At 37.4% G+C, this 25,599-nt stretch overlaps 1 protein-coding gene across 1 annotated transcript in view; it reads left to right on the forward strand.

Moving 5' to 3' along the window:
* LOC122791479 (submaxillary mucin-like protein) overlaps positions 1 to 25,599 on the forward strand; it is a 228,488-nt gene that overhangs the window by 185,181 nt on the left and 17,708 nt on the right. The window contains exon 4 of the mRNA XM_044059221.1: positions 3,314 to 3,413. Coding sequence (XP_043915156.1) covers positions 3,314 to 3,413 — 100 coding nt within the window. The remainder of the gene's footprint in view (positions 1 to 3,313; positions 3,414 to 25,599) is intronic.

The following is a 25,599-nucleotide window of genomic DNA, read 5'->3' on the forward strand; positions in this document are numbered from 1 at the left end:
AAATTAAGAAAATTAATGCTTAAAAACAGCCAATCTGATTGTAGAAAAATTAGTGTAAAAATGAAAAATCAAATTAAAACATACTAATATTGCAAAATGCTGATAAAATATAGAACACTAAAATGCCAGTAAATGTAAAAAATATTGCCAAATATTCAGAAAAATACTCAGGAAAACAGCTTTGTATGTACTTTTACCAAAAGAGACTAACACTGAAACTTGACCTAAGGTAACCTGATATCATTAACTCCTTTTCATTAAGAAAACCATGGATCACTACTAAGTTGTATACCCACATGAACACCTCCAAAACTACACCACTGAAATGAATGGGAAAAGGGAATGTGAATTACAAAAAATTAAAAATGGATAACTAAAATATACGAGGTTCTGTGTAATAAATGTGATATCTTTTGCTGGAGGGTATGGGAACTTGGGTAATGAAGACTGGATTAGTCTGTTGTGTTGAAGCTCAGTCACACAACCCAAAATGATCATGTATTTAACTTATTTGACTCCAGACAGACATATATTGCATTAACATGCATGTGCATGCCCAGATACACACACATGCATGTACACAAGCAAAACGCACATACACACGCACACATCTATGTGTATGTCACCATCCACCATGTACTGGCTGAAATCACAATGTGCCCTTGATATGGCATTTTAAAGTAATATTACATGGTTATTGTATAATTTGAGCTGTGCTACACTCATAACTACTTTTAATTGGTTGCAAGGTGAAGTCTGAATGACCCAACACCATAGACTTGAGTAAATTACATTATGATCTATAGAGTAGCTATGTGTTATTATATGATAGTTATTATGCTCTGCTTTTTTATTTTAAAGATAACAGTAATGTAGCATTGTGTCATGTTATATACAGAACTACAAAATGAGTAAACAAATTATTGTCAGGCCCTAAAAGAATTTGATATATTTTGTATTAAGATAAAAAAAGGTTTTGTACATGTAATTGCATTCAGGGTTGTAACAAAACTGACCAGAGAATTCAGAAAGATCCGCACTGCTGGCTGTTAGAGCTGTTGCCAAAAGTCATTGTTTCCATGCTCATGGGAAATGCAATTCAGAGACATGTTAGCCACAATGAGGAAAGGCCTATTTACTGGCAAATTTTCATGTCTCTGAATCACCAGTAATTACCACAAGTGCAAATCAGAACTTTCATGCAGCAGTCACCACTGGTGACCCATGCCTTGTGTACAGGTACTCCCCATTCACTTTCCCACACCCACACACAGACATATGTCATACCCGTTCTTGAGTTGACAGAACATTCCTGATGTGTATTCTTATTTTTATCCCTACCCTTATAAATCACAAATCCTTACAGTCAGTCAATAATGCCAGGCATTAAAGTTTCATTCTTCTTACTGTTGGAAAGTACATTTTGATGCTAGATACTGCTCTATTAAAAGTTTAAGTGAGCACAAGTGATCATTTAAAACTGTCCCTGATTTTACAAAATGCTCCTGATGTTGCCTATTATACACACCCTGTCCCTGGTATCTCTAGGACCACTGCAGTCTGTGAATAATGCCTGGCATTAGAGTTTCATACTTCCTATAGTGGGGTTAAGACTTTGGCTTGTTAAGCTGCTTTCTATATAAAGGGTGCAAAGTTAAAATGTCTAGTGGCTCAGATAAAACTAACACTCTGCTCTAGAGTTGGGTGTGTGCCAATGGTATAGGGATCAAATACCCTTTTACTTAACATTTTTTTCTAAGGCTTAAGATAATATCGCAGAGGATCCCTCGGATCTAGTGGTAATACAGTGCAGTGGGCTAAATTGTTGGGGATTTTTTTAATGCCAACGGTACAGAGTTTGACTCATACCTGGAGTCTAGCACACTCCCTGACCCATATCTTTTGTGCAGCACAACTTTGTTCTGTTATCTTTTTATGTACGTTTACTACATGATATAAAGAATATCCCTGAAGTCTAGTCCCCCCCCCAGTGCAGGATTTACTTATTATTCTAGTGGAGTATGGGGGTGTGATACCCCCTGTCACCGACACATTCATATACACACACACACACACACACACACACACACACACACACACACACACACACACACACACACACACACACACACACACACAAACACACACACAGACACACACACACACACACACACACACACACACACAGATACACACACACACACACACACAGACACACACACACACACACACACAGACACACACACACACACACACACACACACACACACACACACACACACACACACACACACACACACACACACACACACACACACACGTAGCTAAGGTCACTCATCCCTCTGCATAAACTCACACACTGAGCCACACACACACAGACGGCACATACCACAACACTACTTGTCTGCTAAACCCCCCGACACTTACTCTAACATGATCTTACCCACTGAAAGCAATGGGTGAACCTGAGCTTTTGTCCATGTTCATTAACAGGGTTGGCCAAGGTAATTTATGCAGTTAAGCGAGTCCCTGAATTGTATGTCTGTGAAAATTGGTTTAGTGCATCGGCATTTCCGATCTGGCGGAGGGCACTTCATTTCTTATTTCAGCTCCCATTTCAGTATGAACATATATGAATTAAATCTAACTTGCTAAGATGAATGTTTCATATTGAAATCATAAGAAAGTGTGTATTAATCTCTGCTATAAGTGTTTTTGCAAGCTGAGTGCATTGTGAAATCAGTGCTCCCAGAATGAGGAAAGGAACAGTTACAAAAAAATTGCAGAAACTTTGCAACAACAATGAAAAGCATAACTATGAAATGCAATGCAAATCGCACTGATATGAAAAAGAAAACTATTTCTAAAAACTCCACTTCACAGAGGAATATAGATAGTGGCAATTTCTTTTCCTTGCTAAGTAGCTACTGGAACTAAGATTGGAAGGGTATTAAAGAAATAAATTGTAGACCATAAGTTACGTGTTAATCTTTTCAAGGTTTACCCTGTCTTTTTCTTAACTTACACAATCACTTAGTAAAACACATGTCATTTTAGATTATTCAGTTACACTTAAACCAGGAAATACACAAAACCAGGCAAGTTTTCAGCTTTGGTTCAATACCATTAATTTTGTTAGTAAGATCAGTTAGTCAGAAAATACATGAAACTGTCCATTTCCTTTGTTAAAAAACAAGACATGAAATGGCAAAATCCTCAAAGAAAATGCAAACTTCATTTATTTTTTCCAGTGCAATGTCCAATATGAATGCAGTAAGTTATTTTTTGTCTTTCTTCTTTTTCCATCATGCAGAATGCAAACCTGTATCAGTGGTCAAGAGTATAACCAAGAATGCATGCAGGGGATATATCGAAGAGACCAGCTGTAGTGGAGTGTGCCCTTCCCAGTCTTGGTAAGGCTCTGTTCATTTTTAGACACTCATTTTAAGTAAAAGGTGAGATGCATTTTGCTTGAAATAACTTAGATATTACATGTGTAGTGAATTTTAATTAAGGAACAAAACCTTGGACAAATGCAGTATAATAAAACACTATTACCTGAGGAACAATTAAAATTCCAGACATTTACCTCTTTTATAGTGTCATACTGATAAGCATTGCTACAATTACTGTATCACCCTGAAAAAATGTTAATATGATTACCATGGTCAAATGTCTAGTAGCAGATTAACCATTCTGTTTCATAAGCTATAGTAGCAATATTCAGATTTATATATATTAAATGAAGCTGTTGTACCATGGTACTATGAAAATCTAATTGTTCCATCCAATATATTTTTAACATAATTGCTGTTTCAAGTTTAGATACAGACAGGAAAGATATTTTTAAATTCAGTTTCAGTTTTAGGAAACAATTATGAACAAGGACATTTCTGAAATATCTCTGACAACTTTGGTGAAGCATCTATAATATGGATCATAACTACTAACACTTGCTGTCCATCATAGCCCAAACACAAATAACCATACAAACTCTGGTGTGTGACCAAGTTTATCACCAAACCAATGGATAAAACCATGTAATAACATTTAACTGGAAATAAAGAACAAAAACATGAGAGAAATTAATAATAACAATGCAAATTCTCAGAAACTTGTTGGGCAGCATTCCTATACCACATACCCTTAACAAGCATAAACCTTCAAGTGGTATTAAAAGATGACTCACTCATAACCAATTGCACTAACTTAGATCCCAGGAGCATTATCCCACACCACACACTCCTAGCACTAAACCAATCTGCCTGAGATGGAAAAGGGGGCTCTTCTTATATAAGTGACCATCTTAACCATAAACTACCCCAACTCTCAACTCACTAATTCAACAAAGACATGTTTGGGTGGGGAGGAGGGCTTGCCACAATCACCTGTGCCAAAGGGGCCAATGCTGTGACCAGTTGTTTAAATACTAACACCCTCTCCCTCCCATATTCCCATTCCTAAAACTACCTAATTTCCTGCATGTCCACCCCTCTAAATGCATTCCTAACTCTCTCCCTCCCTGCCATGTATGCCTTCCTGAATTCTATACCTACCATACTAATTCTGTAGGCGCTGCCCAGGCAAACCCTTCTTGTTTACGACTCCTTGCCCCAACACAAATACTGGAGGATGATGGATAACCAATACATAAAACCATGTAACATCATTTAAATGGAAACAAAAAGCAGAAATACAACAGATCTCAATATTAACAATGCAGATTCTCAGAACAAATGTGATGGACGGTATTCACAAACCACTCACCCCTAACCATCATAAACTTTCAAGCAGCATTAAAGACTACTCAATCTTAAACATCTCCACTAAAATATATCCCAGGAGCAGCATTCTGCACACTCAGTCCCAGCACTAAAGCAATCTGCCCAGGAGGGAAAATGGAGGAGGGGGCTTCTCTTATACAACAGATCATTTAAGCCATATATCAATCATCAGGCTACCAACATGACAGCATATCAACCCCCCCCCCTTTTTTCTTTCTTTCTTATCCACATATCCATGACCTCAAAATACTATATGTAACTTAGGAAGTGTCACAACTAAATCTTAAGTACCAAAGCAATATGTACATTAAATAAATCAAGGCCAATCTCACTCAGATGTACACCAGCCTGCCTGAACCATGACAGGTCAGGTTCCTATTACCTGATCGAATGTTTAGGTTAGCAAATACCTAAACATCAATCTGGTAATAGTGAAAGCAAAAAATTGTGAATGGCCGATTTAACACAGGGAAAGAATTCCCTTGGCCGTTATGTGGATTTTGCCCCTTTCCCCACTGTAGAACAATAGAGGCGTTGGTATATTTAGTTTGGGGGCCACAGCCTCCCACATGGGGGGTGTGACGGGCTAAGGCCCCCACTTCATTTTGGTTTAAATTTTTTTTTTTTTTTGCGGCCGAGGAAATTCATTCCCTACATTAAATCGCCCGTTCACTGTTTTCATTTTTCGATATTACCAGATCGACATTTAGGTATTCGCTAACCTAAACTTTTGATCAGGTAATATAGATGCAACAGGTCTTCATGTGCAAAATCCCAATGTTCCAAAACAGGAAACCCTAGTGAAGTAGTTGCCCTAGCAATCCTATGGTTAATAAACTTCTTGGCAGTCTCCATTTCTGCTACTCTAAATGCCCTACTCCAAAAAAAACTGAGGGATGATAGATAGCCATACAATGGCTGGTCCTGAGGATCTCTGCTATAATACTAACAAATCCCTCACTGTCCAAGAGAGCAATATATGTTTTTAGACTCTGTCCCAAATCATAATCCTTCAAATGATCCACAGTGACCTTAGTTTTTGAAGCTGCTGACTGGAATTCTTCTACCATTGGCAAAACCTGACACCAACGCATGACTCTGCCTCCTCACCACGTCACATTCCATTGAGACTGATTTAGACCCAACAAACTCCTCCAGGTCTTACTGCAGCTTCCATCCTCCCAAAATATATAAGAATGACCCAAAATCTTCAACTTCATCTGCCCAGATAAAACAATAACCGACCAGTAACAGCAAACTTACCAACACTGTTTGAGAATAACTATGTAATATATGCCCTGAAAGGATTTGAAACCCACTTACCCCCTTCTTTTAATGACCTCAGCAGACTTGCCATCATAAGCCAAATCAGACATCCAACCTACATGAAAAAATAAGCAGTAATATCTTCCCTCAACAATACCCTGGCCCCTCAATGCCCACTTCAAAAGCAGATAAAAATGTCCATCATTAATCAGTTAATACTCATATATGTAACACAAGTAAAAAGCTGTATTTCAAAGTGGAAAGGGGTGATGATGAAGCAGGGGGGAAATTCAAGAAATAAAGCAATAAAGATAAAATACTAGAAGCTGCTTGTCCTTAAAGAAGTATTGAAACTAGGCAGGGTCAGTACTAATACAAAAAATAAACAGTACTGTAATACATTAAGCTATTAAACCTAAGTAGAAATATAAATAAAACCTAATAAATACATTTTAAATATTATAAATAATAATTTTTATAAATAGTGATTTTCATAAAACCTCAAAAGTTAAAAATTGTCGATCATAATAAAAACTATCAAAATGCCATCAAGAAAAAGTGCCAGTGCAATTGAAAAGGGATGTTACTAGGCTTATCAGTGCAAATAGCAACTAGAAATATTACTAAACTTGACGCTTATAGTGACTGTATTATAGATGAATTACAAACAGTGAAAAACTAAAAGTATTACCACAAATTATATCATCTATTCAGGGCTAAACGTTTTAAAATACATTTAATAGAAACCATTTCGTTTAGACCAGGAAAAGTGTAAGCTTCAATTTTAATCTGCCACATGATTTTGTCTATTTCTAGAAGTAATTGCCACGGTCCACCTCTTGGGTCAACATTTCTCGGCTGCAAAATAGTAAATCTAAAATTATTTTCTCTTGGTCTTTCCAATATAAAATGCAGAACAGTGGGAACAAATAGCTGCATAAATAACTCCCTTACTAAGGCAATTAAACTTCCCATTAATATGCCATGTGGCATTGTTAATTTGAATCTTATTGTCAACCATAATAAATCTACATTGGTGGCATGCCCCACATTTCGACATGCCTAACTTGCCTACAACCTTAGGCTTACTCTTTCTTTCAAAAAATTGCTTTCAGATTTACTCCTCTTCTAAAAGTGACTTTTGGTTTCACTCCTAATATTTTTAATAAACCACTGTCTTCTAAAATGAAAGACCAATTTTTATATAATACCTCTTTCATTCTATAATGGTCGATAGAATAAGTACAAAAAAAACTGACTCTATAGTCAGATTTCACTTCTTTTCGGGCCACACAAAATGGCAGTTCAGACCCATCAACTTTTGATTGTGGCTTATTAGCCAACAAAGGCATAAAATAACCTGTGCTCCTCTTATAATTTACTTCAAGTATAATTGAATCTATCATAGCCTCTGTTGATAAACATAGTTTTAAGGAGAAGACATTCAGTCTGAAAATCTTCTTCCTCAGTGACCATCCTAGCCGCTCTGACCACGGCCTTCTTTTGGTGGTGTGGATGGCTACTGGTGAAGAAAAGAAAGGAATTAGAGTAAGAGGGCTTTCTACATATAATACTTTTATACTTTTGGTTCGTGGTATCCTTAAATAGTTTAACATTTAAGAAGTTGATAGATACTTTTTCCAAGTTAAAAGTAAATTCTAGAAAGTCTGTCATAGACGATATGCTGTCAATAAATTCAGAAACCAGGGTTTTAGGTCCCTTCCATATTATAAACATGTCATCCTGGTAACGCGTATACCAGGCAACATTTTCTTGAAACAACCTATTCTGGAATAACAACGTTCTTTCCCAATGGGCCATAATACAATTAGCGAAACTACCCCCACAAGGGGAGCCCATGGCCACTCCCGATTTTTGAAGGAAATAATGACCGTCAAATATCATATAGTTGTTTTTCAAAAACGATTTCAAGCAAAGTTTCCACTAAATAAATTATTTTTTCGTCCATATGTTTAAGGGTCATGAAATCTCTAATCCACTCTGACCCTAGAGTTTGGGGGATGACAGTGTACAAGTCTTTAACATCGATAGTAAGGAAACAGGAGTCATCACTATATTCTAATTTATTAACATTTTTGAGAAAGCTTCATGAATCCTTACATATCTGAGATTCTTGTTCAATCAAGGGTTTCAAGGTGCTATCTACATATTTAGTGCAAGCATATGTAATAGACCCCCTCCCGTCAACTATTGGTCTAAAGGGAGGATCATTGAGTCTTTTATGGATTTTCGGAGAACCAAATAAAGCTTGTATCTGAGGAGCATCCATTATTAAACACCAATGTGTATCCATGTCTATGGTCCCTTCTAAAAAAAGTTTGTCAAGTGTGTTTTTAATCTTTTTATATGCTACATTAATTTCATTGATACTAACTGGTATATACACTTCAGTTTGCAAATATGTTTCCATACTTAAACTATACAGTTTTTGGTCCATGAAGACCAATCCATCTCAATTGTCAGGTTTCATAACCCTAATCCCACAATCATGTACTAAATTGAGGTAATCTCTTTCAGATTCTGTAGTGTTAGATTTACTCTTCTTATAAGAATACCTATTTTTGGAAATGGATCTCAAGTCCATCTCACAAGTTATTTCAAAAATATTCAAGTTAGCATGCAGTGGTGGATTAAACACGCTTGACACTCTAAGAGAGTTTGTAAGAGAAGGCATACAACCCATAAACACATTCAAATTAAGTTTACGTACGAATAACTTCAAGTCCATCATAGTTTGGACAATATCCATATTTCTATCGGGGACAAAAGACAACCCTTTGGAGAAAAAGTATGTAATTTCGTCAGTTACCTCCAAAGAGGTATAATTATAGATCTTAAATTCACCTTTGGTACTAGTTAAAATATGGGGCATCAATTGAAAATGTCCAGTCATCTTCTCCGCTGATTCCATTTGTTCCTTGCTTGGCCCAGGTTCCTGATCCCCATGCGATTGTTGGCCCTGCCACCCTGGTTCATCTGAAAACCCTGTTGATTGTTTGAACTTGTTCAGGTATTATTATTAATAATCGGCCCTTGATGAGGAAGATTGGTATTATTATTACTATTGTTTATTCTTTCGCTCCTACGTAGAGGCCGGGCTTTATTTTCGGTAAAATTGTCTACAGTTGAAGGAATATCAGTCTCATCTTGTTTGACTAAATCATCAGGTGCATCAACATTCGTTGCTGTAAAATTGAGACTATTAAAATTGAGTGGCGGACGGGGGTAAGCTTTATTGGCAGCATATTTGTGCACATCCCTTGAAATCTTCTTTTTCTTAGTGGCTAAAAGTTTAGCCATAGTAGCATCAATGCTAGAAAAAATTCTTGCATAGTCATATTTATAACGAAAAAACTCAGTGTCTGTTTTGATAGCATGTTCAAGAATTTCAAGTTCACTTTTAAGAACATTTATTTCATGTTTGTAAAAGTTAATAAGTGAAAGAATAAATTCTGACCCTTGTTTGTCAAAAAGAATTAACAATTCACAATGGAAGGTTGAATTTTCAACAAGACCCACGGGGAAACGCCACTGCCCTTCGGGATGATTTTCTTGTCAATGCACTCTTGTAGATAAGCTGTCTCCAATTGCAGCTTCCTACATTTAAACAGTGTGTTATCAAAGTCACCAATTAAGTCTGTTATTGCACTCACCCCAGAATGTGGTTCCTGTGATGCCGTTACATCGCTGCCATCACTGCAGAAATTGTTCTTGCTAAGGAAGCTTGCCATAGAAGGAAATGGGCAAACATCTATATTCTGAGAGCCAGGGGGCCATTCGTAGTTATTGCCATTCCCATTGTTTCTTCCTCGTTGTATGATAGCATCAGAAAATAAAAGGTTACTACTTTGTTGTATTACATTATGTTCTTCATGCGAAGGCAAATTAGAAACAGGAGACTTTTGTTGATTGCCTTCACCAAAAGCAGGTCTCCTAGGACAAGCATTCGCTTCATATACTGTTCGAGCTTCCAAACGCTGGGTAAGAGAATCAACTCGACCCAGCAATACTTCTACAAGAGCCGTTAAGTTACCAATTGCATTAGATTCTGAAGTCCCGGCTCTATTTGAAACGTTCGTTTCATCCTGGGTGAACAAAACTTGTGACGCCGCTCCAGTTTCACTCGCCATGGCAAACACACAAAAAAATTAAAGCAAACAACTAAACTGTTTAAAAACAATAAAAGCGAGTAACACTGCAAGCGGAATCAGAAAACCCAGATATAATCCACAAAACACGTTTAATAAGCGCTTTCGGTAAGATCAATGTCCCACCTTCATCAGACAGCAAGAAAAAACCATGACACCATTTTATATACAATTATCTCAATTACTTAATTATCAAATAAAATACTAGAAGCTGCTTGTCCTTAAAGAAGTATTGAAACTAGGCAGGGTCAGTACTAATACAAAAAATAAACAGTATTGTAATACATTAAGCTATTAAACCCAAGTAGAAATATAAATAAAACCTAATAAGTACATTTTAAATATTATAAATAATAATTTTTATAAATAGTGATTTTCATAAAACCTCAAAAGTTAAAAATTGTCGATCATAATAAAAACTATCAAAATGCCATCAAGAAAAAGTGCCAATGCAATCGAAAAGGGATGTTACTAGGCTTATCAGTGCAAATAGCAACTAGAAATATTACTAAACTTGACGCTTATAGTGACTGTATTATAGATGAATTACAAACAGTGAAAAACTAAAAGTATTACCACAAATTATATCATCTATTCAGGGCTAAACGTTTTAAAATACATTTAATAGAAACCATTTTGTTTAGACCAGGAAAAGTGTAAGTTTCTGCCACATGATTTTGTCTATTTCTAGAAGTAATTGCCACGGTCCACCTCTTGGGTCAACATTTCTCTGCTGCAAAATAGTAAATCTAAAATTATGCTCAGGGAAAGACAACACATGTCTGGCTAAAGCATTGTTTGTATCCTTCTTCTATCCTTCCTTCCATACAGAGTATGAGCAAGAGGGGCGGAATTTACTGGAGAAAACTGGCAAAGGAATCAAAGTACTGGGATCAAATAACTAGAATGGGAAAGGTAGTAGAACGAAAACAGGTCAAGAGACTGCAGGCTAGAGACTGCCTTCCCTTTCAGGGATTGATATCAGAGTATAGACAAAGAGAAAGGGATGGGGAATCCTAATCAAAAGACCTGTTCTGGTAGAGTTTTTAGCTGAATCTAGAATAGAAACTGTTGTTTAAAAGGGGATACTTAATAGGGCATATAAATACTGCACAATGACTACAGGAATCAATCAGAGGATGTCAGAAAATATTGGTAAGAGAGAGAACGGATAAGAAATTCACAAGGAAACAATGGGAGGACATATGTATGTCTCCCAAATATGCAAAAAAAAGTCTAGAAGATTTAAGATTTTTGATTGGAAGTGTTTGCTCAGGCATTGTTATACCCCAACCAGACTCCAAAGGAATTTTCCTTAATGTAGATGGCAAATGTTGGAGGTGTGATGAGGAATAAAGAGGTAACTGGGAAAATGTGTTTTGGGAGTGTAATGAGTTGACAGACTTTAAAAATTCCCTGCAGAGTAGTCTTTCAGAAATATTGGGTGAGCAAATGGGTGTAACTAAGGAAATGATTTTCAGAGCTGGATACAAGATCTGAATTGCCTATACATAGTAAGACCTTATTAAGTTGAATTCTAGTAGCTGCCAAAGAAGCAATTACCAAAAAATGGAAATCAAAAGCTAAACCAGCTTTATCTGAAGTAGTGAAAACTGTAACAGAGATAAAAGACCTGGAAGTGTAATCTTTAGAAAGGAGTAGAAGAAAATTACATAGATAAAATGGAAATTATGGGAACAATAAATACAGAATAATGTTTTGGAGGAGTGAGATTTAAGAGAACACAGGAGCTGATCAATTTATGTAATGTTGGATGGATCATAATTGTATAAAAGAATATATGCGATGTCTAATGTCTGCAACTGTGAACATGATAACATGGTTTGTTTTGTTTTATAAAAATGTATGTTTGCCTATGTCTCACGTGATAATTCAATAAAGGTGTTAGAAAATGTCTTGCATTAATGGACCTGCCATCCAAAAACTGAAAAACCAAACTGTTCTGACCATGAGAAGCAACCTTCCTAAAACAGTACACACACTGCACTGAGCACAACTAAATCTCTCATTTCCTTTCCTACATTACCTGTTGGCATTACCAACCTGATCACGTGATCTGTCTTACACTTTCCAAGCCAAATCAACATCTTGTGTCATACATCTACCCAACTATTTAACTCTTCCTAAGAGTTCACTAATCTGAAAAGCCCAGTCATACATAAAAAGGTTCCTCACAAAAAACACAGTTTTGAAAACAAGACATATATGGTCCACCTCAAAGTGTTGTCCTTATATTCTGTCTCCTACAGGCTCCAGAGAGGCGACCTATGCCTGGCTTGCTGCACATCTGGAAAACAAATAACATCAGAAACACCCAATCTATGACCCTAAACCTTGCCTGAAACATAACTAGGACATGCAGGAGGGACAGGTATGTGTCTTGGATACTACCCTTCTCCAGAATAGGCTTCACATCCACGTGAAGCAAAATTCTTCCCTACACTTATTCAAGCAAAACTTGAATCAGTGCATGGGGAATCATAAATTTACCCCAGATCAGGCACCTCACTTCCATTAGAGAGAGAGGAAGTTTGTAAAGACTCAACCACTCATGCCTAAGTTTATATACCCCATAAAACCTAAGGAACCGATACCTTTCTAATATTTCAAGGAAGTATGGTTAGGCTTAAACAACCCTTTGGAGTCATTAGCCTAGTATTCTCATATGATCCTATGAAAAAGACAGAATGTCATAGAAACCTTTCAAATCCACCTGCAGAAACTGCGTACCATTTGACATGCTACTATCATTTGAAACACCTCTCATTCCCTCCCATCCCTTCAACATTCTCAACATCAGCTAGTGCTTTATAAAACCCAAAACATCCTCAAAGATTGTCATTATCCTCAAGGCTGCATGATGAACTCAAACAGACCTTATGCCCTCCCTGTGCTCCCATCTCACTACTGACCTCACTGACCAAATCCTATCCTGCAGGGGGAAGTCCCATACAAAAGTCACAAAAGCTGGCAAAGCTAAAATGTAAGCCTTCTGCTTGACTTAGCCCATGACTGCTGGACCAACCATCCAGCTAGAGATTGCCAGTCATCCAAACCTCCTTCAGCACCACTCTGGAACCATAGATACCACATTCAATCTCCAAGGAATCTACTCAGCTGAAAAAATCAAATAACTCTAAAAGAATGAAAATGACCCAAACAATGTATAACAGTCCCCAAAAACAGATGCAGCAGACTCCAAATGCTAAACAGACTTCCCCTTGATGGAAGGTAATGGGATAAATCAGCAACACAGCAGACCAAATAAAACAAATCTTCACATTTATCGTACAAGAATAAAAGTGAACGCTTTCACAGTGACAACCACTGCTTCATCAGACATTTTCTACAGAGCACATTCACACATAAATACTGTTTGAAATCCAAAAAACCAATCAAATCGGTGTAACAATTAAATAAAACTTAATTGCATCCAAAGATAAAGTGCTTTTTAAAGTAACAGTACACCAATACAATATAACATGGTCCTATTAGCAAGTCAGTAAAATACAAAACATAAAAAATAAAAAAATACATCCCTACAGATATATACCCTTGTTATGATTAATGTGCATGGGGTTATTTTAATTTCCTAGACTTAAGGGCTGGCTTCAGGGGCACATTATCATTAAGACCTTGTCCCCTGTGTGCCCCTAGTCTTAGAATCCACTTCACTTCAAGATTTTCTGTTGAATTTACCAAATCTCACAACCTAGCATTGATGTTTTGTACTTGCAGGATTTGAAATAGGAAAGAATGGTCTTTGCCGTTAGCCAAAGTGTGTTTGGCTAAGGCACTGTAATCATACCCTCTCCTGGTACAATAAACATGGTCTCTCTTTCTTTCTCTAAGGTGGCAGTTGGTTTTTGCTACATAGAATTGATAACATATTCTACAGTGAGTAACGTACACCACGTTCTTAGTGTTACAGTTAGTGGAGTTTCTTAATTCCCATAGATGACCTGTATCCGGATGTTTAAAAAATCGGGATTCATTTATGTACATGCAATGGACACAGTTCCCACATTTCTGTGTGCCTTTCCAATCTGTATACCTAACAGTTCCCTCCATGGTTGCTTTAGGGTAACATAATTGATGTTTTAAGCTTTTTTTGTTCTTAAATACAAATTGTTGGTGGTTACCCACCACATTTGTAGTTTCCTCATCAACCAAGAGCATATGCCAATTCTGAGATATAATATTCTGAAATTTGCTCACACCCATATAATAACCATGGGTGTTATTGGTAATCTCCTTTGCTTATTATTTAACACCATTTCCTTCGTTGATCTATCAGAGTACTAGGGTCTTGCTCTACCATCCCTCTCCCTCGTCACTTGTATATAAGTTCTATTGATTTCACCTTCGGTGTAACCTCGGTCCAAGAATCCTGCTCTCAGTTTGTTAAGTTCACTTTCAAACACATGTTCCTGGCAACAAAGGCATGAAACTCTCAATGCCTGTCCTTTTATGATATTACAAAAAATGCTGGAATTATGCATACTATCCCTGTGGGAAGGCAGGGCGGTAGCACTGTTTCCTATGTAATTTAGTTGCCCAATTCATATTTTCCTTATATACGGTAACATCTAGGAAATCTATACTATCATGAGAGCAATTTAAAGTAAATTTCAGAAATGCACTAGTTGTATTAATATGTGAGTAAAACAACTTCAGTTCTTCTACAGTACCTTTCCATAAAATAAAAAGATCATCCACAAACCATCTGAAGAAAGCTATCTGTGTATTCATTAGCATATGCTCAAGTTCCCATGCTACCATTACCAAGTTTGCATAGGTATTGGCACAACCAGTGCCCATTGCAACTCTCAAACGTTGTCTGTAACATTTCTCTTTAAACATATTGTTTTCAGTACCAATTCTAGAAGCATACAAATGAAGTCTATCTTACCCGGAGATAGCTGACCCTGTCTTACCGTCACTCCTGTCACCATTTTTATTCCTCATTGGATATGCTGGTAAACAATGAAACCACATCTAAAGTAGTCAGTATGATCCCAGTAGATTTGTCCAGAACTTGTGCAGTCTCATACAAGTCTACCAAGAATTATTCAGTATCTTTTAACACATATCTAAAATCACACACTTTCTTTAGTTCACTATGCAAATTTATGGAGATAGGTTCCGTCAACCAACCTGCCCCTACCACAATTGGCCTGAACTTCGGTGTTAATGGATCTTTGTGAATTTTTGGGAGACCATGTAACTGTGAGATTAGTGGATATTCAACAGTACAATACTGTAAAAGTTCCTTGGTTAATAGCCCCATGCACATACTCTCATGTAAAACATTTGCAATGCTATTTTGCATACCAGATACTATTTCAATAGGTACTTCCTCATATACATTAGCTTCTGACAACATCTCTTGCATAGTATTTTAATAGTAGTTGGAGTCTAAAACTACTATTGGACTACATTTATCCGAGGACAGTATAACAATACTCTCATTACATTGCAAATTACTCAGTGCTTTTCTTTCATTCAGTTTTAAATTGTGACTTTGCTCTTTCTGGCAATAATTAATACTGTGACTGTCACTATCACAAGCTTTTAAAAACATTTCTACATTATATGGTAAAACTGGTACATACACACTATCTTTCTTAAAATAACAATTGCACTCTAAATCAATATTATTAAACTGCAATTTCAATGCTATATTGAATGTAAACATATGCAGTGCCAACAGAATTTCACTAATATCCACAGCACTAGCTGGAATAAAATTTAGGCCTTTATTCAGCAATTTTTTTTCTGCTGCTGTTAGTTCATACCTGGAAATATTCCATATCAGGTTTCCTGGCCCCACATCTTCTTTAGGGTATGCATCTGTTGTACTGGCACTTCCTTGTGTTTCTGACCTTGATAGGCATCCTGCTTCATTGATTTCCTTCTTCCCAGACAAATAGGAAGTGGTAGGACTGGAAAAACCTGTTGGCTTCCACCTTCCATATTAATTTTCTGTCTAACCACATTCGCCACTGCCTGGTTGTTCAACTGAACCTCTCTTGATGTAACATCCGATGGACCTTCCATCGGTGTTGAATATACAGATACCACTTGCTTAGGTGAAGTACCACCTCCTTCTAGCAACTGGTTTGTTGGTTCTCTTCCTTCCGTGGCCCCATTGGTTGTCTCTCCAGACCTCATTCAGAGCTCCTCCTTCTGTCTGGTCGATCAAGAGAAGGAACATGCCCTCTCCGCTGTTGATTGGTTCTCCATGGTTGTTGCAAATAGCCATTGGATGGCCTTGTATTTGATGGATTACGATTGGTGGGTGGTTGATCTGTGGACTGTGTAGATCTAGGCCAAGTAAAAACACATTGATTCTCAAAGTCTGTGACATCCCTCACCAGCTTTTTCTTTTTATGTTCTAAGAGTCATGCTTCATAACATAGCACCTTATCTATTAGATCTTGTAAAAATATCTCAGTTGCATCTTTGTCATACATTCCCATCAGTTCCTGTTGTTGTCGGTGAATCTTATCACTCAGTTCCTGTTATAATGGCAAAAAGAAATCCAACAATAGTTGGATATTTGCTCTACTCATGTCAAGATTTATTTTTTGCCACATTGCCAGGAGTCTGGGATATATATTGCCATACGTCGGCATAGTCAAGACTCTGAGTCCTCGAGGGACAACATTTAGATTCAAGCAAGCTTCAAAGTGAAATCTTTGACATTGGAGCCGCTTGAATCTATATAAGTAACTTTCACTGTCTCTCTTTAAATTGCGTACCTCTTGTCCATTGTTACTGCTATCAGCCATTTCTTGATTCATTCTCAACGCTCCTGCTTCCAAAAGTGGATTAGTGCTATTCACCAGTAGACCCACCAGTCTCCTGTCTACATTCTCCTTGTTCACAACACTTTCCATACCTGCCACAGCACCTTCCATCCTCTTAGTTACCCAATACAGGTAAAAAAGAAAACAACTCAAACAATACATAACAGTCCCCAAAAACAGATGCAGCAGACTTCAAATGCTAAACAGACTTGCCCTTGATGAAAGGTAACGGGATAAATCAGCAGCACAGCAGACCAAATAAAACAAATCTTCTTATTTATTGTACAAGAATAAAAGTGAGCGCTTACGCAGTGACAACCGCTGCTTCATCAGACATTTTCTACAAAGCACATCCACACATAAATAATGTTTGAAATCCAAAAACAATCAAATCAATGTAACAATTAAATAAAACTTAATTGCATCCAAAGATAAAGTGCTTTTAAAAGTAACAGTACACCAATACAATACAACATGGTCCTATTAGCAAGTCAGTGAAATACAAAACATAAAAAAAAAAATAAAAAATACATCCCTACAGATATATACCCTTGTTATGTTTTTTTTTTTTTTGGATTTCAAATAGTATGTATGTGTGGATGTGAACTCTAAAAGAATGCAAAACAACTTTTTCCATAAACTATGAACCATCTCAGATTCACTGATGTTTTCAATAACACCTGCACCACTGCTTCCTTGTCAGGATGAAATACCACCATGTAATTTCTCAACTCACATTGCCACACAGCCATTACTGTGCAAATAGGCATCAGTTCTAACAGAGAAATATGTTTTCTCTTCTCATTTGTACAATCCTTAGAACAGGCTACTGCAAAGCATTCTCCCTTAAAACAGGCCCCATACCTAAACTCCCTTCAACATTTGTGTACAACTGCAAATCAACTTATGAAACCCAGGCATCTTGCCACATTGCTACCCAACTAAAATACACTAAAAATTCAGTCTAAATTGCCAAATACTCTAAGCATCTAGACACCCTTATCCTGTGATGATTTATTTCATACCCCTTAACAAGTTTGTCAACAATACATACACACACACACACACACACACACACACACACATATATATATATATATATATATATATATATATATATATATATATATATATATATATATCTTTCTAATTACATTTCCATTTATCTATTTATGATTTTTACAATTAATGCACAAAGTCTAAACAACAAAGTACACCAATTTCAAACTTGGTTAAGCCATAACCAACCAGATATCTTAGCCATCTCTGAAACCTGGCTCAAGCCCTTTATCTCCAACTCTGAGATTCTGCCCCCAGGATTTCATTGTCTCAGAAATGACTGACTAAATAAAAAAGGTGGAAGCACTGCCCTAGTCTACTCCAGTCTTCTTACCTTAATTCACCTCCAAATTCCAATTCCTCAATTCCAGAACACTGAACTAACTGCTGGAATTCTAAAACTAAATAAACATAAAAATATCTGCATCATTGCCCTGTATATCTCACCTGGCAACAATATCTCTACACTCGAAAATATTCTCCTATGGGCCTCTACAGAAATTAACTATGAAACTTATATCCTTGGTGATGTGAATATTGACTGGAATAAAATCAATTGCCCCTCTCCATCGGTATCCATTAACCTCTATAACTTCACTCAAATAATCCTCTCCATCACTCGACCTAACAAAATAAACCCTCCCAGATCCATTATAGATTGGATCCTAGTCTCATATCCAAATAAAATAACCAATTCTGGCGCAATTCCTGATACCTTTAGCGACCACCTCCCAGCCTTCATGCATCACTCAAATAGTTCCTATCCATACCAGTATCAATACATTCAAACTCGCAACCTTAGTAGCTTGAACCCAACTACTTTCTCAAATACTTTCAAACAAATGAACTAGCAAATTCTAAACATCCTTCCTCTTGACAAGGCTATAGAATACTTCAACTCTGTCTTCCTTGATACTTTAAACTCACTAGCCTCACTAAGAAACAAAAGGATAAAAACTAAAACTGCTCCTCAAAACAGACAAAACTGATTATGCACCACAGAGACAATCTATGGAAGCTTTACCAAAACAATAAACTGGACAATACCTTGCTCCAATATAAACAGCTCCACAACCTGCAAAATGACTAATCAACCAAAGACAAAAAATCCTACTATATAAAACTTCAGTCCACTAACAATAAAAAACAAAAAAAATTCTGGAACTCAATAAACTCACTCCTCAATCCAGGCTGCAAAAATAGTCCCTATCCTGACCCAAGTAAATCTGACCTCGAACTAGGCTCTGAATTTAACTCATTTTTCATAGAAACTATTACTACCCTCACCAAGACATTTCATAATAATAACCCAACTGCTCTACACTCTCCCCCTTCTAACTCACCTCATCTGTTTGAACTCAAACCCATCTCCACTAACTTTATAAAAAAACTTTTGTCCAAACTTAAACCTTGCTCTAACGCTGCCGACAATATTCCCTCTTCCTTCCTAAAATGTGCTGCTGATGGCATTGCTCTCCCAATCAGCATCATTATTAACCGATCCATAAAAGAATCATATGTCCCCAAACTCTGGCGATCAGCTTATAGGCAAAAAAATACCAGCATCTCAAACTTTGGCCCCATTGCTTTGCTCTCATCAATCTCCAAAATCCTAGAAAAATGCATCCAACTCCAACTTATGCCTTTCCTGACCCAAACAATCTTCTCACTCCTACCCAGCATGGCTTTTGTCCAGGCCATAGCACAATAACCGCTCTACTCTCTTTCCTAGAAATTGTCAATCAAGCCCGAGATTTAGGACACTTAGTTTCTACTGTTTTACTTGATCTGTCAAAAGCCTTTGATACTGTTTCCCACAAGCACCTTCTCTGTCATCTCTCAAACCTTAATCTCTCACATAATGCTTTATCCTGGTTCTCCAGCTATCTATCAGACAGATCACAGGCAGTCAAATGGAAAAGCTCCATCTCTTCCTTCCTACCTACCCCAACTGGCGTACCACAGGGATCCATCCTTGGGCCAATGCTTTTTAACATCTTCATCAATAACTTTCACACTGCTATTCCTGATGCTGTAATCATTTAATATGCAGACAAGTCAACCTTAGTCTGCTCTGCCTCAAACCTCCCCGAATTGCTGACTAAAACCCAAACTGCCTTCTCAACAACTGAAAACTGGATGCACCAAAACCACCTCTCTCTCAGTGCAAATAAATCAAAGATTCTACTATTCCATCCCACAAAGACCCTCTCCTACGATAAAAACAACTTTAAAGTCTACAGTCAATCCAACTCACCTATAGAAGTGGTCCCCTCTGCCAAACTACTTGGCATTACTGTAGATGAACACCACAAGTTTGATATTCATATTCAACAAAATATTAAGAAAACTCACCAAAAGCTAGGTATGCTGTATAGGAATAAATGCTTTCTCTCCAACTTTACCAGGCAAACTCTGGCCTCAACTTATCTTCTTCCTTCTTATAATATGGAGCCCCTCTCCTAACCAACCTGTCCTCCTCTATCACCTCTAAACTAGAAAACTGCTACAACAAAATCTCTAAATTTGCCTCTAAATCTAAAAATACTACCCATCACTGCCTAACCCTACAATCCCTGAATTGGCTTGAACTCCCAAACTACCTAGACTATCTCCAACTCACTACTGCATATAGACTCATATTTCATCCAACACAGTGTCCCGCTCTAACATCCTTCCCCTTTATACAACCAACAGAGCTCTCAGATCAGAAAATCAGAACTTAATTACTATCCATAAACTTAAACATCCTGCTGGCCAGCTTCTCCTGTCTTTCTCACTTGGCAAAAAAATGGAATTCCCTTCCCTCCACACTAAGAACCATACCAAACTCAGAAAACTTCAAAACCCAAATATTCAAACACTGTCCACTAAATGGAAATGTCCCTGCCTTCACTCAACCTAATCAAAGGGGATTCTCTCTCTGGTTCCCAAGCTCTACAAGTCTCAGTTATCATCCTATGAGCCTATCTAAGTTCTCAACAATTTCTATAGCTTCTCTCTAAGCTCTGAACAACTCCTACAGATACCCTCACACAGCCCACCCTTGTAAATATTGTAAATAGCATTCTACTTTTGATGTGTGTATGTAAAGCGTATTTACATTTTCTTAAAAGGTTTGTATGTAAACTGTTTCGACACCTAACACATATCTGTTTTCCTCAAATGAAACTGTATGATCCCCTGTATTCAAGCTTAATGAATTTAACTATGCATGATATTGAATGCATTTATGAGTAACTATTCTACATAATATTATCTTTAATATTAACTATCAGTTATATCTAAATTGTATAATGCATCTTGGAGCTTTTCTCCCCGGGCCTCCACTAAAAATGGGTCAATTCGGCCCAGTGAACTTCCCCGTTAATCAAACTGCAAATAAATAAAATAAATAAATAATAAATGGCCACTCCCTTGCCTATTATTGAGTCAGACTGCCCCCCCATGCAAGCTACCAAGGTCACAGCATGCCCATTATGATGTCACCCACCCTAAGCAAATTGTAGCTGAAGCTGCTCTGCCCTCTAGAAGCACACAGAAACTCACAGCAATATGCCATATACATGAGCTCAATCTGCCATAGTTTTGATGAAGTAAGGCAAGTAAAGCAGCCAGACTGTGGAACAAGCTGCTACAACTCTCTCTCACCTCCTTGTTTCTTTCCTTTTTCTTTACTGTAATATATTTTGTGACATGCTCACACTTAAGAAATACTTAGGACACCTAACCTAAATGAAACCCTCATACATCTAGACTGTGATACAAGTGGTAGAAACACAACAAGGGACATGTGGTAAACCACCATAACACAGCACCCACCCCTCCTACACTTTCCCTTGCCTTCTGACATTTATTTTAAGCCTATCTGAATCAAAAAAGCTATAACTTCCTTTGCTTCACCTAGAGCCTAATTTCCACCCTCCTGGGTCACCATATCTGCAGCCGCCATCATGTGTACCATCACAGCCATAACTGAACTCAGGCCCCTCCTTAATCCCATGCCAGACAACCACCTGCCTAGGAATTCCCCAGACAAAACCTGAACTATAGCTGCCAGACCCCACTACTTAAATCAAATAACATACTCACTCCACCTTTATAGTCTAAACCTGAATACCTGATAATCCGGCTTGGTCTTCAGTTGCTTGGACATTGGCAGATGCATACTGCTTGACATAATTGCTCACACCAAAGTGATCAATGCCTATTTGACCATTGCTTAAGTACTCCCTTCCTCCTCCTGTATTCCTATTTCTAAATCTGCCTCACTTCCTGCCTGTCCACTACCTCTAAATACATTTCTAACTCCGTTCCTGGTAGAGATACTCAGGCTTGAACCCTGTACCCTGGATGCAGATGGCAAGGACCTGAATTCCCTATCCACCACTATTTGTAAAAAATTGCAGATTTTTGCCTCATATTTGTTCTGTTCCTCATAAAATCTGTGTTTTTTGTATCTTCATTTTTCCTTGCAAAGGTCTGTAGTGCAGTGGTGCACTGGTAGCATTGTTGCCTGACAGCTACAGGTTCTCTGGTTTGATTCTTGGCTGGAGTGCCTTCTGTGTGGAGTTTGCATGTCCTCCCATCTCTTACAAAGATGTGTCTGGAGTGTTTCTCCCTGCTCTGCTGAAAATTGGCTTTGTTTTGTTCCAAGTCAGACTAGTTTCCTGGTTAACAAATGTTTAAAAATAACAGGCATTTGAATTTCAGACTTCATATTCTTCAGAAAGTACATGGCAACACAAAACCTTTTATTCTAGCAATTGTCTAAGTTTATAACATGGATATTTGAAATTTGCCCATATTTTTGGGACTGTATTCTCCCATTATTGTCCTCATCCAGGTATTTTGTGCTAAGGTTGAGAGCTATGGTGAGAACTTAATTCACTGAATGTTTGGGGGCTGTATTCCCCCCATTACTGGCTTTGTCCACATGTTTTTTGCTGAGAGGTTGAGAGCTATGGTGAGAACTAAATTCGCTGAATATGTTTGGCAGCTGTATTCCCACATTATTGGCTTTTTTCATGTGTTTTTTGCTAAGAGGTTGACAGCTATGGTGAGAACTGAATTCACTAAATGGTAGCCATTTAAATTTCAGTCTTCCTCTGTTTCACAAAACAGCTGATTTGGCATAGTGGTATGTTTCTCTGACTGTTTTGCACAGGGTCCCCTGGGTTCAAGACATGGCAGTGAAATGTATGGTAGTAACACATCATTTTATGCTAGCAACATTACAACATTATACAAGCAATGTTTAAAATGTGTCCTTGGTTTCTGGGCTTTTGTCTCCTCCCCCCAATAAATTTTGGCTCTTTCCAGATTTCATGTGCTGCAAAGTTCAGAGATACAGCTGAGTGTCGAGTAGATTTTACAAGGAGCTGAGAGCTGCAGGGGAACAAAAGTTTAGTGCTGCTTATGCTAAGTCTGCTTGCATTGTTAATAGCACAACAGGTAGTGTACTTGCTTTTGATGCAGAAGGCTGTGGGTTCTACTCCCACAGTAGGTAGATGCATTCTTAATACTGTACTGTGTTGTAAAGGGGGTGGATGCTGCAGTGCTTTTTGGCAAAGATACCTAGTAACTATGAACCTGTTATCAGTTTGCCATCCATTCCCTATTGCGGTATTACTAGCTTATCATTTTTTTAATGCATGCAACATAGGCAATTTATTCTTCAAGGGCAACAGGCACTTTATTTGAAGATGAAACAATGACATATAAAGTTGTTTGCTAGCAGCAACCTCTTTATTAGTTACAGATTTCTTTAATGTGGATTTTACTACTTCAGAGATTGTGCATATTTACTGATACTGGTGGACTGTAGAAGGTTGAGTAGACTTTTTATGATGGAAATGTTCTGAATTGGGCAGTTTTGTCATTGGTGCATGCATTTTGTTTCATTGTTTACTGGAAAAATGTTCAAAACAATAAATTTAAAATGCCCTCTAACAACTGTACTGTATTGTACAAGGAATATAATGTAATACAATCAGGAAGGTGTATCAAAGAGCATGTGTATGTTTCGTGTTCAAAGGCCTATGATTTTGAAAACAGCCCAAAGTTAATCTTTATCTGCCACTGGCAAAATGTATTTTCTTTGAATGTGGGTTTCAATGCTGTTTCAATGCATGTGAGTTTCAAGGGCAGAGAAGTTTTAATGCTAAGTCTGTTTTCATTGTGAGACTGCATTGCTTTGTTTAACAGATATCTATTAGGGTTTGTGCTGTAAAATGCAAAATAAAACTTTCAAATGAAATCTAAATCATTGCAGAAGTAAAGCAGTATGCACATTACAGTGTTTATGGTAAATGGGGCAAAATAACCAAGGAATGGGACATTGGAATGGCTGCAGTGGGGAGGCTCCATTTGACCATGATTTTGTGAGGGGGGGAAAGGTAGCAAACTTAGACAGCCCCGGTTGAACTATACCTCTCAGTTGTCCATATTTTTGCAGAATGAATAGATATTTGCTTCTTATTTTTGGTTTTTTCCTCATAAAATGTGTGGTTTTCTAGCAAATCATTTAGGAATTAAGTCACTAAATGACAGACATTGAGTTTCAGACGTCATAGCCTTCAGAAAAATCCATGCTAAAGCAAAACCTGTTATTCTATAAACTGTCTTAAGTTTATACAAGAGCAATTTTTAGTAGTGTTTGTATGTTCCCCCAATATATTTGGCCTTGTCCAGATATCCTGCATTAAGAGGTTGAGAGGTACATGCAAATCGATTTGTAGAATTAGGAATAGCCAAACCTCTCAATTGTCCCCAATTCTGGCTCAAAATGTTGCTCTCCCCTAATAATCCCTCCTCAAAATGGCAATTTTGGAAGAAAACGTGGACGGTTTACAATTATATATAACTGTAATGATCAGAGTTATAGATTACTTTTATTTCAGAAATGCATGTAGATGCTCTTATTTTGTTAGCTGCTCAAGTTAACAGTGTTAATATTAAAAGGTGTCCCTTCTTTGACAGGTTCCCAGCTGTATTGTGCGGCAACTTTATATTTTTGTATCACATTTTTGTTTGTTTTTCATAAAATTGTGTTTTTCTGGCAAATTAGTGGCAAGTCATTAAAGATTGAAGTTAGAAAATAATGGCAGACATTTGAGTTTCAGATTTTATACCCTTCAGAAAATTTGTACTAATGCAAGACCTACTACTGTTCTATTATCTAAGTTTATACGAACAATATTTAAAATTTTCCTTATTTTTGGGCCTGTGTCCCACTTCTAGTTCTATGTATGGCTTTGTCCAGATTTCTTGCTCTGAAGTTGAGAGGTATGAGTGTCAGAGCCATCACTGTCAGCCAGAGACATTTCAAATTGTGACATACTTGTTGCACCCCACTCCCCATTGTAGTGGCTCTGGATGTGCCCAAGGAAGGCAAGGAGCAGTTATGCAGTGTAAGTGTGCAGAGTATTCCCCCATCCAAGATAGACCACAAGTACGACCATGGCTTTTCATCTGTCCTTGATTTTG

Source organism: Protopterus annectens, chromosome 17.part0 (genome assembly GCF_019279795.1).
Source record: "Protopterus annectens isolate FY-2018-M chromosome 17.part0, PAN1.0, whole genome shotgun sequence".
NCBI lineage: Eukaryota > Metazoa > Chordata > Ceratodontiformes > Protopteridae > Protopterus > Protopterus annectens.